This window comes from Semicossyphus pulcher, unplaced genomic scaffold (assembly GCF_022749685.1).
Source record: "Semicossyphus pulcher isolate SPU_LCO1_2020_fin unplaced genomic scaffold, fSemPul1.0.p SCAF_9, whole genome shotgun sequence".
Lineage (NCBI taxonomy): Eukaryota > Metazoa > Chordata > Actinopteri > Labriformes > Labridae > Semicossyphus > Semicossyphus pulcher.
In genome coordinates, this window is record NW_027211770.1 from 16,775,174 (window position 1) to 16,792,718 (window position 17,545).

General features: G+C 40.0%; 2 protein-coding genes across 4 annotated transcripts; one reads left to right on the plus strand and one right to left on the minus strand.

Moving 5' to 3' along the window:
* Window positions 1–3,903: 3,903 nt before the first annotated feature.
* LOC138584321 (macrophage mannose receptor 1-like) lies at window positions 3,904–7,304 on the minus strand. Its single transcript, XM_069656520.1, has 5 exons — window positions 7,149–7,304; window positions 6,566–6,925; window positions 6,136–6,474; window positions 5,570–6,013; window positions 3,904–5,481 (listed from the first exon to the last, which is right to left on the minus strand). Exons 1-5 carry the CDS (start codon window positions 7,210–7,212, stop codon window positions 5,120–5,122), a joined length of 1,569 nt encoding a protein of 522 aa, XP_069512621.1. The 5' UTR covers window positions 7,213–7,304; the 3' UTR covers window positions 3,904–5,119.
* Window positions 7,305–8,811: 1,507 nt separating this feature from the next.
* rxrbb (retinoid x receptor, beta b) lies at window positions 8,812–17,518 on the plus strand. Of its 3 annotated transcripts, none has more exons than XM_069655792.1 (12): window positions 8,812–8,947; window positions 10,106–10,299; window positions 10,670–10,823; window positions 11,028–11,207; window positions 11,592–11,645; window positions 13,157–13,317; window positions 13,451–13,580; window positions 15,055–15,181; window positions 15,276–15,317; window positions 15,409–15,500; window positions 15,600–15,705; window positions 15,821–17,518. In XM_069655792.1, the coding sequence occupies exons 2-12, from the start codon at window positions 10,159–10,161 to the stop codon at window positions 15,966–15,968; spliced, it is 1,335 nt and encodes a 444-aa protein (XP_069511893.1). In that variant the 5' UTR covers window positions 8,812–8,947; window positions 10,106–10,158; the 3' UTR covers window positions 15,969–17,518. The 3 variants fall into 3 exon arrangements, with proteins under 3 accessions (XP_069511893.1, XP_069511896.1, XP_069511895.1); XM_069655794.1 differs by lacking the exon at window positions 8,812–8,947 and adding an exon at window positions 9,044–9,185; XM_069655795.1 differs by lacking the exon at window positions 11,592–11,645.
* The last annotated feature ends 27 nt before the right edge of the window (window positions 17,519–17,545 follow it).

Sequence of the window (17,545 nt, forward strand, 5' to 3'; positions counted from 1 at the left end):
GGGTCTCTCAGTGCCCTCCCTCTGTTCTTTTTTTTTTTTTAAACATCTGAAGTAACTTGTAAAGAAGCATCATTCCTCAGACTGATGCCTCATCGAGCATGTATTTACTGCTACTACATAAACTAAATCATCATACAGTCCAGTGTGCAGGCTGTACTGTCAGGTACAACATGTATACTGACTTCTATAAAGCTGTGCTATGTTGGTTTGGTAGTGTTTAAATAAAAGTTTATGATCTAAACAGAGTTATCTTAAAGAGGCTACCATAATGGACACATAGAGGGTCTTTAAATCAGACTCCAACAGGTTTCATTTTATAAACATTTTTATCACTGCTTGGCTTGCAGCATGGAAAGTGTTTGTTTCACAATGTGCAACTATTCCCTCATTGGTCCCTGCAACTCGGCCAGATTTCCCCCAAATCATGTGACTTACAAGAAATCAGGTTTAGGCTCTCTTTGGGGTTGCACTGAGTGAGAGCTGTTGACTCTCTAACACGTGGTTCAGCAATGATTTTCAAAGCCCAGCTCAAGTCTATCTCTCAACTCCCTACATCAGTAGCTTCAGTTTAATGAATCAGGATTTGTGATCGCTGATCATAAGTGACTAAAGCCTCTTATTGATCAAATATCCTGCGCAGGTTACTCCTTACTTTACATTCTGTGCCGTGTGTGTATCAGATCTGTCAAAGTGGAATAGATTTATGACAACACCTTTTGTGATCACAGCAAGTAATAAAGTTATACACAGACATGTTTAGAACCTTTATTTTTTATACATGGACAGCATGATGTAAGATGCAATACACAGTTAAACAAATGTTTTTTACAAGTGTAGCAGGAAACCAGTACGCAATGCAACATTAAACTGATTAGACAGGGAACATTTTACAGTCAGAATAAAACCAAAACTGCAACTAAATACATCAGATCTTTATGTCCTATTTAAAACGGACTTTGCACTCGTTCTTTGTGTAAATAGAAACGCCCATAAACATCATTGTCAATATTTATTTAAGGAAATTTAAGCACCAAAATCTTTTTTCCACAGCCAAGCGCTTCAGATTGACACTGATCTCTGCTACACATAGCTGGGACCTTCTCCAGACCCACTATGTCAATGTTTCAGTGGTTTCTTCTCAACGTATCGCATGGTATTCATAGGAGAAAAGGTTTGAATTGCATTTTCTTTTTATAATATCCTCCGTATATGTTAGATTTAATCATACACCATGAACATCCACATTAAGCTCCAAAGAACTGTAAAATATCTGCTCCTGCAAAGCTTCAATCTGACACATATCTTACACGCCTATAAACAGCTGTTTTTCCACTGAAAACACTGGTTATGTAATGACTCTGTATAATCCAGTGTCACGTTTGGCACATGGAAGAAACATCTCTATCAGCCTCCATTTCTCTTTGCCAACCACAAGCCATGTGGCCCTGTGCCAAATCATCTCCTCGGCCATTAATAATCTGATTCGCCCTGCTTAGAGAGAGATATTAAGTGTTGTTTTAAAAATAATTAATAGATGAGGATGCAATGTGAACTTGTTTTTTAAACATATAAAAATATTCACTGACCTAAAAGATTTTAACATTTCAGTGCCCTGATGCAGCCTTAGAGAAGGCGGGTGGCCTACAAGACAGAACTCTGAGAATTGCAAATTAATGTGTTTTAATAAAACTGACTTAAATTGTGGAACATTTTACTAAAAGCCAAAGGTCATGGTTCTTGATATAAAACAAATTTCACTTGTTTATAATGTGTCTTTACAATGTCATTACTTTAGCGAATAGTTTAAGATCCAGCACGGCCTCCGCAAAGTCAGACTGTCTTAGCCCACACAGTAACATGGTATTTAAGTAACTCCCATGTTTATCTGTATTTCCAGCGTAAGAAGTCAGGGGGAGTAAACGAGAGTCGGGTGCATGATGTCCATCCACAACTCCTGGATGTGGAGAAGTTACACAAGAATTGCGTTTGGACAATCAGCACCAGACTCCCTGTCAGACTTGGGATGAACAGCAGTAGCACCTCTCAGCGCTGGAAGTAGATCCTGCAGTGGATGAACGTTTGATGCAATAATAAAACACTTGCAGAAAAAGTCTATTTTAAAATGTGCTGAAACAGTTTTTCAAGTTTTTGTTGTTTGCTAGTTAAAAGACAAAAACATGAATAAGAGTAGCTGTTTCTTAAAGATATGATGAATAGTTATTGTTTTAAACACTAAATGCACTAAATAAACACTTAAACTGTTCAATTAGTGCGTTAACTTGGTCCTACAAGTGAAAAACTGTTTTTATACTTACATTGTGCACCATCAATAGTTCAGTGATAATAGTCCAAAAGAAGCAGCTCTTAATTAAACATCCTTTGCATAGAAAATATTAAACTCTTTCTTTCTAACTTTCTCAGATATTACAAAGCTCTCTCTGCTCTGCGTCCGTCCTCAACCGCTGCGTGTTCAGTTTGCCTGTCCATGTCCCCCTCTCTGTCTCTTCCCCTCTATCCATCTCATTTCATGCAGGAGTGGGGTTACCTAAGAGACCCGGCCTCAATGGAGAAAATCTCTTTTTCTACAATTAACTGTGAAAGTGACAGAAGGAAAAGAAGGGAGGGATCTTCGGAGGGGAGCACACCCGGAGAACAATAGGAGAGAGGGAAGGACACAAGTGCGCATGGCAGGTAAAGTTAGAATCTTATATTTACACTCAAACTTCAACTATGAACATTTCAGATTAAATATTTTTTTATAGAAAGTAAAAACATTTATGTAAACAATAAAAATGATTTGAATGTTCTGATGCTCAAACAGCAGCTTTTAGTAGCTGCATTAAACATTTTAGTTTCATAACTATATCTTACATTGTATTAAGTGAGATTCATAATTTATATTATGAGCTGACGTGTAAATTAAAGTATTTATTTAATGTCCTATATTGACAGAATTTGTACACACACTCTTAATAAACACATACATTTCAGTTCTGTTGCACCTCACACTTGAATTGGGATTAGGCCACATTAGGTTGCATTACACTGATCCCAGTGAAAGTGAATTATGTCCATCACCATAATCTCTAAATATGCAGAGGGAGTGACCACCGGGTCTCCATGGAGAGGTGTACACAAAAGGGTGTGGCGTGGGAATGTCCTCAGAGGTCAGGAGTGAGGGTGAAAGGGTCAAAGGTCAGAGCCAGCTGGACAGCACACAAGAGGAGACGAGGGTGAGAAAAGGAGGCGAGAGGGGAGTCCACAGACCGACTGACTGGACCCAATGGGACATTAACATTGAACTGATGGGAGGCTCACTGACCAGCTCCTTTTCAGGGAGAAGCTAAGCTGTGACACACTCATGTGTAATGGTCCGTGGTAATTGACAAGTGACAAGACCCTCATTGTGGATGCAAAAGCAGTTTTCAAAATGCAGCGGTGGATTACAAGCTATACGTAGCAATTTTCAGTGGTTATATGGGATTATTCAGTTTAATGATACAAACATACTCTTATAGTTATCAAATCATTAAAGCACTCAAACTGGATTATATTGAAAATACTGAAAAATATAGAGGTCAACTCTTTCTAAAGGCCTATAGGAGTATATTAGGATATAGACATGAATCATTTTACGTCAGATGAAGGTTTAACTTCAGTATGATCCCAGTATCACATTTTAATGGCTGTAGTTGTTTAAGCAATATTACACTAGATGGAGTGCTGTTGTACAAAATATCAGCACAGCTGTGATTCAGTCATGAGGCCACAGGATGTGCTGGTAAATGGCACAACCTCGAGTGTGTTATTGCTTTTATACAATAGTCTACAAATGCAAACAGTTTAAAAAATAATCAACAACAGATTATTATTATTTTTTAATTTAATCAGAAATTTGGCTGAGCAAACACAACAAGTTTCACAACTTGACTGGCACTGGACTGCACTCTTACTACAATGTGTCTACACGGTCACTGCAGATCAGCTAGTTTCTTTATAAGCATGTATCTATATGTTTCCATTTATCGTGCAGCCAGTGAAATAAAAGTCTGTTGACAGATGCTTTGATGCATGTGTGATTCAGAGGTACCAGCTTGATCAATCTAGACAATGACCATTTGCTGAAACATTAATAAACAATATTCAGAAAACCTGGGGCTACAGTCACAGTGTCGTTATACTCTATATAATCAATAATGGAACGCCTCTTGTCCAATCAGATTACTTGTTCAGATCTGACTCTTCTGTTAACTAAGCACAGTATGTTTCCTGTGTTGTATACTTCACACTGTTTCTTCTTATTCCACCTCAAGGAATATATCATCTACATCAACAACTACTACATACTAAGTGTCAAATAAGGCACAGTCATTCATGTATCTGGAGGCAATCATTTAAAAAAAAGGATGTTTTTAATTTGTCATATAAAAGTGAAAATACTCAAGCAACAGATGCTGCATCTCCAAAAGATGGTTTATGGAACAACCTGTCTGATAGCACTGAAAGCAGTACGGGTTGCATCTATGTCACACAGTTTTAGGTCAATTAAATACACTTTTCATCTATAAATAAGTTGTATCCGTTCTAGTTCCCATGTTTATAGATGTCCGTGCATCTCAAGTGTGCAGACAGGAAGGTGAGCGTCTGCGAGCTCTTGTCTTTCCGTGTTGCTGCTAGTGAAGGTCGGGTCAGTGAGGGCAGCAGGCAGTCTGGATCAGGGGCCAAACTCTGGTGGTCTGAAAAAGACAATCTTGGGGCCCAAGCCAGGGGGTCAACATGCAAATAGTAACCCCTGAGTGAAAGGCGTCGAGCAGATCAATGTTCTCACATTACTCTTGCAGCCCATGACTGTGAATGTGCACGCCTACACACCACAGGAGGTTCTCATATCTAATGAAATTCAGGCACAACAATGGAGAAGGCAGCTGTATTTCAACAAAGGTAGAAGTGTGACGTCATAGGTGAGTTAAAATAAGTCCTTTGTTGGTGTTCCAATGCCAAAAACATTGAACTGCAAAATATCATTTTAAAACAGCAGTTTTTAATAACACAGACATGTTATTTCTTCGCACAGCCTGATGAAAACAACAACATTCAAAGCATCAATTGGCCTCTGCACTCATCCAGCGCATGAGGAACAGATGAAATTCAGTTTTTCTGTCTCCGGCAAGCCGACCCACTGCTGCCCCCCTGTGGCCTCCACAGCCCCTGTAGCATCACAGGGATATTTCCCCTCAGCTCCTTGTCCTGGGGCCCAGTTCTGGTAACAGCCAGTACTTGAACTGATCCAGAACCAAAAGTTAAAGTTACAAGTGTAGCGTAGGCCGAGCCACACGTAGGGAGACGTGGCGTTTTTTGCCGTTTCAGCCACTCTTTGCTGAATGTCTTTGGTGGGAATGTGGACGAGGTCAATGTGGTGCCTCCTGCAGTAACTCATAGCTTCAATCCATGTCAGGTTTTTCTTGATTAGTATGAGGTTTCCTTTGGGGATTAAAAAAACAGAGTTATAGCACTTTAATCTCATTCTGATGCAAATTTAACACAAAGACACATGATCATTTAAACTCACCTGGAGGTAAATTTTGACTGTGTTCAGTTGGCTTTAGTGTTAAGGGCTGTGTGGTGGAGCTTGGCTGAGTTGTGGTCTTGGCTGTAGTCCCCTTCAGTGTTGTTGAAGCTGAGACGACACCTGTAGTTGCTTGTGTAGTCGTATTAGCAGGCAGCTGTGTAGCGGTCACATTTGACATTAATGTTGTGGCACTGTTGGGCTCAGTGCTCGAGGTACTTGACACAGGATAGGTGGTATTGGGTGTCAGACTAGTGACGGTTTCTTCTTTTTCGCTGGTAACATTAGTAGTATTTGATTGATTGAAAGGAGTCACAATTACATGGACTGTTGTTGTGACGTCAAATGAAGTGTTTAGAAGAGTTGTCAGATTTGTTAATAATAGATTTGTTGATGCGCTCAACTGTGTGCTTGGTTGAATGGTGGTTACTGGAAGCAATTTCCTTGCTGTAAGAGAAAGTGATATAAATAGAGACAATTTAAAGAGAAGCTATTTTGTTAGGTTACAAAACACTGACATTTAACAAATCCTTCTTTTCTGACAGAAAGCATGTAAGAAAGCAACTTACCCCCACGACAAACAAAGTTGCGTTTGCCTGTGCATCTCAGGTCGTTCCAGCGCCCGTCGTCTTTAAATATACCAACCGCACAATCCTGACCTTCGAGGTAGTTTGGCTGACCGGGTTTCCAGAAACGGAAGGATGAGTTGCTTCCATCAGACCACTTCCAGGGATCTTTGAAGAGGCCAATCCACACATTTTGTGACACAGAAATGTTACGTACTGCCTCATTATCCTCTGGCGAGTGTATGCTGCTGAGGTCAGATGATAAGCCCCTGCAATGATTCTGAGCGTTCCTCCATGATTTGGTCTCAGCAACAAAAATGAGATCACCAGTATCACTGTTACCTACAGGTACAAAGGTTTAATATGTTTGTTATCTTTGCATTTAAATGTTCTTTGTGCCTAAAATAACGTTATAATTTTGCAGTGCACTTACCCTGACAAACAAAACTTCTTTTAGTTCCACATCCACTTTCAAACCACTGGCCGCTTGGATCCATGACTGCACACGCAGCTTCATTTGTAACTTGTGGTTCTCCTTCCCTCCAGTTAAAAAAATCCACTTTTTGATCAGGACTCGACCAGTGCCACCTCCACACGCCTCCATTCTCCAGTCCTATGAATGCTCTGGAGGTGTTAGCTGAAACTAAAGTGAATAATTTATTCATTTCTGTTAAGTTGTGAACTGAAGCCAGGTCTGTGAACATCTGTCTGCAAAAGGTCTTTGCTTCATTGAAGGTCTTAAGCTGATTAACAAGGTGAAATTCTGAAGATCCAAGTGCCAAGGAGCAAAATCCTGTGAAATGAAAGGTAGTGTGTTACAGCAGTTTGAATAGCAGCAATAACAACAAGATTCTTGTACATGCAGAAAAATTCAAACTTTTTCAAACATTTTTAAAATGTTGCCTTTCTTTTGTGTAGTGTCTTCACAGATAAGTAACTTAATTTATACTTTATGTTATCATTTATAAATGCAATAAAGGACAATTAACAGCAGTAAAAAGCATGTAAGTCCAAACCTGAGATAAAAAGCAGGTACAAAGTCTGAGTCCTCTTCATTCTGAAGAATTTGTTTTCAGTCATGATCCTGGAAAACAACCAAACAATTACAAAATAATGTGTGTAAGTCCATATAATGTTTGGTTGTGACCAGTTACTGGTCCTAATGTTGTGCTCTGAGCACCTGTGAGCAGCACGTTGTTTCTCATAAGAATGCCACTTGTCTTGTTAAGAGACAGCTCTTCAGGAGCAGACACAGACAAAGCAGTTTTTCAGGATTCTTTCTGTCTTGCACACACTGCGTGGTACACGGCTTGTGTTTCCAAGATAAAACAATTTGATAACAGCTACACCTGGCATGAAATACAATGAACAATACGGGACTACTTTTTGAAAGCGCATGAATGACTGAATAATTTTGTCATTATTTGGCAACACTGATAGGTGCAAATATATGATCTGCACTCAGAAAAGGTTTTAAATCACTGACCAGGCAGGAAATATTACAATGACCCACACCTCCCATGGAGAAATAGTCCAGTCTGAATGGGCCTTTTGACATCTCGTCCATCAGTGACGTAGTTTAAGAATGAAGGAGAGCATGTTGTTGTGAAATGTGTAAAAATATAAACCACTTTCCCATGTCTCCTTTCTCATGTCCTATGTATAAGACACATGCAAGAAAAAGGTTACAGTAACAGATGTTTTTGAATAAAATATCAGTTGATGTAGAGAATTAATTTAATTTGTCATATTTTTGGTGGTTTAATTTCTTGCTTCTGTAGTTTTAATGATGACTACACAACCCCCTCAAACTTATCTATGAATATTAGAAACAAATAAAATCAATCTAAAAAAGGTGTTGTGTTATTGGGGTGTGTTTGGTCCTAAATATTGTAAAATGTTAAACTTTTGATGGGCTACATCTGACACAGGGCTGTCAAGTTTCCCTAAATGCATTAAAAATGAATTTCCACTGACCTTTATTCTTTTTCCTGTCTAAAAACTGGTTGTAACTTGGTGGCACAATATATACTTGATATAATCTAAACATGAATGAACTGAAATGAAAAAAAGTAGGCCCTAAACACTGCTTGATAGAAATTACAAGTCACTTCTGCATTCAAGGGTTAAAAAAGGAGTTTCAAGATTACCTCAATGGATCACAAAAACTCTGTGTTAAATATTTTACGTAGGAAAAATGATACTGTACAACATCACTGGAGCATAAACACCCTGTACAGTTTTGTAAATACCCCTGCTGTCAAAAGCAAAAGCATTCCAGAACGTCTTGTAGGTGTGGCTCTTAAAAGTTTGCTCAGATTAGTTCATTGTGCCACACTTAAAATTTGTAGACAGGAATCTTGTGTCACAGTATGCAAATACACTGTGTATCATATTCCATTACTCTTACGATAATGTTTTGTGCAGTGTGATGGAATGTGCATGAGCAGTCTTATATCAAAGGTCATTTACATTTCAGAACAATATGGAAAGGTCATAATAAACCAGTACTTGTAATTTATAATATATTTCATGTGACGCAGAAAAGTCTATTTATCAGCTAAAATCAGTCCGATTAAATGATAAATCAAGCTGAACACAAACTGCAGGAGTGTCATATGACAGCGCTGCTATGGGTGGTCCCATGAGACATTTTGGCTCTGTGGAGACTGGCCCTGAGCCATCATGGCCTGTAAACAACAACAGCGTCAAGTTGAAGTAAACTGGGGCTGAGTGTCGGCCTGTTGTCTGGCGCTCGTCTGATAACAACGAGAATAGTAAAGTGGTTTTCAACAATGCGTCGAAGGTGTGTCTGGTAAGTAACTCCAACCTTCAAACGACCATGAGCTATTTTGTCAACAACAGCTTCTTCAGACTCTCACTCCGAGCCGCGCGCTGGGCTAATCTTAGCCACATCGGCTAAGTTAGCTTTAATCGCAGCTAAGAAGCTAATCCAAGCTAGCTAGAAAACATTGCGTTATTTGTGCGAATTTACTGGAGTAATTCGATGGCCGTTGAGTTATCAATTCTTACGTTTCTTGGTGACTAACGTGGTATGTTTATATCCTAGTTTTATGAAGCGTTACTAAATGCAATATCCGCCAGACATTTGGCAACCGATGCTAATGTTAGCTAATGTTAGCTAGCTGTTGCCAGGGTCTTTCGAGCGTTTGCAGCTAGCTAACAAGCTAGCGGTAAAAGCAAACGTAGGTTATTATTTATAAGTTAAATGTCATTTATATAACATTTACTTATGAACAAACGCATCTATACATGTTGTTTTGTTTGTTGTTACAGCTTTACAGCTAACGAGACTTAATCCTGTTCTTCAAAGTTACTGCGTATCTCAGCAACATTTAGCAAACGTGTAACGTTATTACGATGCCAACACGGGCTTGCCAACATTAAAAACATTGTCTAACAAATGTTGTTTTTAATGTTGTTCACCACACAACGTGCTGTGTGTTTTTCTTTAAATAAGATCTATTTGATTGGGGCGGATCATGTAAAACTATGTGAATTTAGGGCTATAATGTCGATAAATGACCCAAACATATTCTTCCATCAAATCGATCTTTAGGTGGTTCAGGTTTATTTTAGGGGTTTCATTTATAGATTTTCAGACTAAACGTAGTTGTTGAATATAGCCAACTTCACTGTGTCCTGAAACTAGGGCTTCGTCTAACGATTGTTTTATGAGTTAATCGATTGCATTCTACAATGAAAAAAAAAGTCCATATCGTGTCCAGTGGACCGTATCTAATGTTGTGTTTTGTCTGATCAACAGTACCACACCCAAATATGTTATACATGTATTTAGATTAAACAGAAAAGCAGCAATTCCTCTGAGCTAGACAGTGAGTGAAATCAGACAGTAAAAGACTTTAAGTTTTACTTAAAAGCCTTAACAATAATAATCAGAAATATAATCAAGTCATTGTCTTCATACATTGTCCTTTTGTGTCACCCTCAGATTGATATCCTTCAGACGGGACCTCATCCTCTCCACTGGGTAGCTTACTCGCCATGTCCTCACAGCAACCCAACAGTTCAGCCTCCAACAGTCCCACAAACATCCTGGGTTCTCCGTTCTCCGTTATCAGTCCTTCTCTTAACTCACCAGTGGTCTCTCCCTCTCTGGGATTTGGACCCATCAGCAACAGTCAGGTAAAAGAAAGACAACTGAGTCTGTGAATTGGTGTCATGATGGGCCTTCATTTTGGCATTTAAGAGATTAGTCTGCTGTAGTTCAAGTGTGCTGGTGTTTGTTTACACTGGGAAGAGGCTACACATGTTAGTTATGGTTGGTTAGTACACTTCAAAGCATTATTGTACAAAATGTACAGTGCAGAGCAAAAGAGGAGGAAGCACATTTATAATGCTTTTGCATGCACAACGATGCCAAACTGTTTTAGATCAGGTATTGAATAATGTGTAACTAATTTGTAAACAAACAAAAACAGTGATGTCATTTATCATTGCATACTTGAAAAAAGAAAGTGTTGTCACTATTTTTATTGTGTTGCTCTGTATCCAGATCTCTTCTTCAGGTCCCATATCAGGGATGCATTCAATCAGCAGCTCAGAAGATATCAAGCCTCCGTTTGGCCTGAGGCCCATGCCAGCTCACAGTCCCGGAATAATGTTGTCTCAGAAACGCATGTGTGTCATCTGTGGAGACCGCTCCTCTGGTGAGTGGGTGCAATTAGAGCTGGATAAACAGCGGTGAAACGTTGTATTTCATTACACCCATCTTATGGATCCCTTAATGTTCGTTGTGTTTCCTTCGTTTCCTTAAAGTTCCTTGTTGTTGCTAAAACAACACTGGCTGTTAACTTGAAGTTGTTTGTGATTTTTCCATCAGCCTTTAACTTTTTATTATTTGTCATTTACAGGCAAGCACTATGGAGTGTACAGCTGTGAGGGTTGCAAAGGTTTCTTCAAGCGTACAGTGCGAAAAGACCTGAGCTACACCTGCAGGGATAACAAAGAGTGTTTGGTCGACAAACGCCAGCGCAATCGCTGCCAGTACTGCCGCTACCAGAAGTGCCTGGCCATGGGCATGAAGAGGGAAGGTATGCAGGAAATAGTGTTATAACAGAGTTTAAAAATCATTTTGAGGGCTTGTTCAACCTTTTATTGCGAGTTGACATACATGCAACTAAACAGAGGCGACATTTTTTGGACTTTTTGCAACATATACTGTATTTTTAGACTGATTTGAACATCGGCAGTCAATACGATTTCTAAAAATGATAAATGTTGCCAAAGGAAGCTCAGTTAAATTGATTACGTTTTATTGGATTAGTGGCGTATTTCTGGCGTAGACGAGGGTGGATGCTGGATTAGATATACCAAAGGGTAGAGACGAGTGTATTGGGGCTGGTTTATATAACTAACCCCTCTCCATCTCTTCTCTTCATTTTCTCCTATTCTGCCCTGTCTCCATCTTTCAATAGTGATCAAACATGTAAAGTGGATAAAAGAAGATGGAAAAGATGAGGGATGGATGAGTATGTCATTGTAATCTTAAAGATACTGTATTTAAATGTTACCTAGACAGTTAGCCTGCTTTTTTTAAACATGCAAAATTTTGGATTGGGGGATTTAAGGGTGAAAATGTACCCAGGAATGATGGAGGGCGAGAATTGTTGTGGTGTGTTGGCTTGTGATGATTGACTGCTTTATAAAATAGGCAGTCAGGCAGCTGTAGGTGTTTGCTGAATGTGTTTTACTGTGTGTAAAATCTGATGGAGTGGATCAGTGTTGAAGCGGCGAACAATATAACGGAGCACATCCTAGTCATGGCCTTTATAGGCCACTAAAAGTATACAGTACATGCATTATGAGAGGTGTTGCCTTCTTACTAGTGTTGGATCTGCCAGTGAGATACATAGAGGTAGATTTTACATTACAGTGTATTTTCACGGACATTCTGGAAGCTCAGTTTTTTTCCTGATTCCTAGGAAGTCTGAATACGTGAGGATTTTAAAAAAAATAGGCAGCAGCTTCTTTCTTCCACCTCACTAAGGATCACACTAGACAACATGGACTCTCTTTTTGTGCAATTAACAAACTTCACGTGCGAGTCTCTAGTCTCCTCCGCTGTCCTTCTGGTGCTTTGTGCTGGCTAGGAGAGCACCACTCTATAGCCATGCTGCCATTTCATTCGGGGTGGGGAAAAAACGATAGATTTCTAGGATGCATTGTGAGTCTGTCTTTTAACGATGTTGTATTCTGTTGTAAACAGGGTCTGAAATTAAGGTTTCTTCTTACCTGCCACCGTGGCAGGTCACTGAAAATGTGGCTACTCTATTCTTTTTTTCCTTAACTGCTTATAAAATAATATTAATTTTAAAATCCGCCACGGTGGCAGGTGACCTGAAATTCGAACCTGCCACAGCCAATATTTACTGCGTATCTGGCAGGTGGCAGGTGCTGATTTCACTCCCTTATAATTAAACATTAAACTAATGCATGTAAGTTAACTCGAGGGCATTTTAATAACAAACTCATGCATGTAACTTCAACCTGCCCGCTGTTTATAATGGAAGTAAATTCATCCAATGTTTGTCATGACTAATATGAATTAAGGCATTGTGGATGTACTAAACAGTAGAAAACATATGGAAGTCTAAAAGGTATCATGTATAACTGATGTATAAAGAAACATTTCACATTCTGATCTTAGCTCCCTGAATAGAAAACCTCATTTTGAGTGACACACTATAGAGATAGGTGGCCCCACATTTCAGTTATAATTGACACCATCCACAGAGTGCAACACTTTTGAGATGTATTTACGCTGTAACGATCATAATCACATTCACAGGAAAGAGTTTTATCAAGATTTTCCAATGCAGCAAAAACCCTGCAGAGGCACAACATTTTGCACATCACCCTTTAACACACTCATGGCACATTTTTCTTTTCCTCAGAATCGTTTAATTCTTCAGTATTTACCATCATCTCATTCCTTTTCTCTCCCCCCACCACTGTCTCTTTTGTATTCTGTCTGACGCAGCGGTCCAGGAGGAGCGCCAGAGGAACCGAGAGCGCGAAGGAGAGCTGGAGTTCAGCGTCGGGGTGAACGAGGAGATGCCCGTGGAGAAGATTTTAGAGGCGGAGACGGCTGTGGAGCAGAAGACCGAGCTTCACTCTGATGGTGGTTCTGCAGGCAACTCTGTGAGTTTTACGTCACTGCATCAATAGATGTTTTTATTGATCTAATGATGGGTTTCATGGGTCATGTCCATAGATCAAAATGATAATGGATGTTGGACGTACAACCAAATAAAGGTCATGTGTTTTCTTTCAGCCCCATGATGCAGTTACCAACATCTGCCAGACTGCAGACAAGCAGCTGTTTGCTTTGGTGGAGTGGGCGAAGAGGATCCCTCATTTCTCTGAGCTGCCCCTCGACGACCAGGTTATCCTTCTGCGTGCAGGTATGATCAAGCAGCTGAAGTCATAAATAAAGCTAGTGAGGGCGCACCTTTAAAACCAACATATAGTGTAGCTCTTTTTACACTGCCAGTTCAAGGCGGGATTATTACGCCTCTGTTACGTTCTGTCTTCTATGTAAAACGCACAGAGGCCGTGTGTGTGTTTGAAGCATGCGCTGTTTGTTTACACCTCGTGCACGTTTTGTTTCCGCAATGCCGGAACGCTGTAAAAACACACACTGGGGCGGGTTTACGCCGCCGTTGCTTGGTCCAATGTAAAATGACAAAGGCTGTATAATGGCAGAGCTTTGTTAGGGCGCTGAGGCGGAACCGCAAGATGTACCCCACTGCATGTCTTCGCAGGGTTGTCAGAGGCAGATTATATAGTTGCAGTATTAAAGAAGTGTAATCCTTAAAGTGTAGAAAGGCCAAGGACACTGAAATAGTCTGGTTTATTGTAAAGCTGTCTTCTACAATGACACTGCTTTTTAACATAAAGCTCTACAGAGCTGTGCAAATTGATATCATCTGCACAATCATATAAATAAACTCTAAATTAACCAGTTTGATTAAAGTGTAACTGCACCCACAGGTCTGAACATAACTCCACCCACTGCACAATTTGGAAAAATGCTCAAAGTGGGCAAGGGGCTGAGAGGGGGGTGGGTGTGTCCGGCAGCTCAGTGAAATCCCCTCCCCTGGCCAGAGAAAAATGGAGAGCGACACAGTCACAAGGCACATATGCCACAGAGGGCTCTTTTGAGGTGGAGGACTTCTCCCCTCCAGAAGGGCACTTCAGTGTGGTGGACGACCGTGGTGGTCCCGAGCCCTATCAGTTCGAGCTGTTGGCTCCAGCCCCACTAATGCCTGAAGCCGGAGCTTTCAGAGCCGAGGCTATGCAAGTGCGCATGCGCCAACGGCGTGTGCATTGACAGGCGCTAACGTTCCTTTTAATAAAAATACATTTCATGATGTAATTTTGTCCCAAAAAGTCGTGTCTACGTCACCATCGGCTAACAAGGTCCAGGGCTGATTTTAAAACGGTCAAAGTTTCATCACAGTAGAGCAATATAATTTAGATTACAGCTCAAAAAACATGTCTAAGTGTGCAGGTACTCTTTAAAGTTAACCACACAGAGAAACATTTATATCCTATATGTCGAAACTTGGATGTTAAAAAAGAAACTAATATTGTAGATAGAACCTGTAACTTGTGCAGCTATCTCGTGAGGGTACAGAGGAGTGTGAGTCAGTGTGAGTGCATCCTGGAGTGATGTCCTTGGCACATGGGACAATGTTAATAAATGATGTTTTTACAGCGCTGGTTTAACCCTCAGGAAGATTTTTTTGTTGTCATTCAGAGAGTTCGTCATTAAAACAGCATTTTATTAAGAGTGTAATTTCACACTAAGAACTACTGAGTTGTTTTTCATTAATATCACTCCTGACTATTGTTTGCTTGTATTTAAATTGTCAGGCTGGAATGAACTCCTCATCGCCTCCTTCTCCCATCGCTCCATCGCTCTGAAGGATGGAGTCCTGTTGGCCTCTGAGCTGCAGCGCGACAGTGCACACAGCGCAGGAGTGGGAGCCATTTTTGACAGGTACAATTATGCAGACTTTATATTACTAACATGCACATTGCCTACAATTTCACATATGTAATGTGTGAATTATAACGGGTTTAATCTCACACAGGGAGAGTGTGCAGAGTGCAGAAGTCGGCGCCATATTTGACAGGTAATTTTACACCTTTGTAAATATTTATGAGTCTGTGAGTGGAAGAATCTGAGCAATTTTCTCATGTTGCTTTTTTTTTTTGTTCTTATAGGGTCCTCACCGAGCTCGTCAATAAAATGAGAGATATGCAAATGGACAAAACAGAGCTGGGCTGCCTCAGAGCCATCGTCCTCTTCAACCCAGGTGCCTGCACAATGCTTATATCTCAATAGGATACAGATTTTCTTTACAAAGCAGGGTGTTTCGTTTACAAATGAAAGTATGTTGTTTATTTCCTTGCAGATGCTAAAGGGCTTTCCAACACCGGTGAGGTGGAGCTCCTTAGAGAAAAGGTCTATGCATCATTGGAAGCATACTGCAAACAGAGATACCCAGAGCAGCAGGGAAGGTAAAGCTCTCAACTATGACACAGTCTGCATTCATTTTACGATGTAAAAGTCAAAGGTAAACATGGGGCTTGTTTATCTTGTCGAACTTAATGATAGCGTCTTTGCTCCCTGCAGGTTTGCTAAGCTCCTCCTTCGACTGCCAGCGCTGCGATCCATCGGCTTGAAGTGCTTGGAGCATCTGTTCTTCTTCAAGCTGATCGGTGACACGCCTATTGACACTTTCCTCATGGAAATGCTTGAAGCTCCCCATCAGTTGTCTTAGATAGGAAACGCGTACTGTGGTTAGGTTTAGATAGCTGAAGTCTGGGAAGCTGGAGTGGGACTGGAGTGGCACTTTAAGTTCTTTGAAGATTTGTCAGTTTGTCTCACTGCTGTCTGCGTTTCACTTTCTGAGTGCAACACAGATTTGCTCTTTAGACCAAACCCAAGGCTTGGCATGATCTACAAGCTGGTGCTATATGTTGAAATAACTTCATGAGTAACTTTGGTTTAAAAAAAAAAAAAAAAAAAGGTATTTTTAAAATGTAAACATTTCCATATTTCCCTCACAGTAGCTATAATTTGGGTAAACATTTTTATATAAGCTTTTTAGACACCTCAAACATCCAGCTTCAGTTGTTTCTCCAACTGAGCTGATCCCCAAAACCAGTTTTTTAAAGGAAGCCAACCTGAATCCTGGGGATGCATAAAGGGCGCAGTCTCCTTTTTATAATTTCTAATACAAAACAGATCTAAAAGTATATTATTGTACCAAACAGCCACCAGGAACTGCGTCCGACAGCAGCTCTGAGTTTACTTGTATCCTTTTCAGAAGATTAAATCTTAAACGACCCTGCGATAGAAGGCGAGTCAGCGGTTGATCCGTCAGGTCTGACTCGTCTGTGTTAATTGAGGATCAGCTTTATGTGTCCAGTAATATACAGTTAGTGTTGTTTACTTCTTAGCCATTTTATAAATCTAATCACTTTGTGGTTAAACGATTAAACTGCACTGCACACTTGCTATGTTCTATTTCTAAAACATAACTTTTAATGAACGCCTGGCCTGTAAGCAGTCAGCCGTTTGTCTTTTGGTGCTATTTCACAGATAATTTGACTTTATTGGTGCAGTCGCACACCAAACCACGAACCTAAGAAAATATGCAAAACTTAAAAGTCCCTTTGTTAATCTTTGTTAAAAATGTAGCAATATAAAATGTAAACTGCATAAGAGCTTTCTGCCTGTCAGTCATTCAGGGGTTTTACAAAGTAAATCATGTCTGGTGGAAAGGGAATACTCCATTTTGTAATTTATCTATACAATTCTATGGTACTGTGCAAAAGTAATTGTTCAGGGAACATGTACATTGAAAAATTTGAATTATGATCAGGAGAAACAAATTATATAATTCTTAATATGTGCCCTTGTTTTTAGTTTTCAGCTAGTATAAAGCAGAACATGTCTTGGGTTGCACTGGATTTGCTGAGACTGTTTCAGCTGAATTTTATTTTTTTGTGCTTTTTTTTTGATGCTCAGTTGTATTTTCCTTCCTTTCCCCCCCTCGCCCCCTCCCCCTTTTTTTTAGGTAGCTGTCTTGTTCATCGTAATGTCTCTGCAATTTATTAAAAGCAAACCATAATCACGTTTAGATCCATAACACCTGTGGACGTATAGGAATTTTAAACAAGACCAAGCGAGGTCTGTGTGATGGCCATGTGTATACACCAGATGAGCTGTATTGGCAAGCTTGTCATCGACCTCTATATGCTCTTGAACGTAAAGTGACTTGAAGCATGGGTTGTGTGGACTGAAAATAAAGAGGCTTAAGTTTTTTTTGTTTGCTTTTTCTTCCCCAAACGT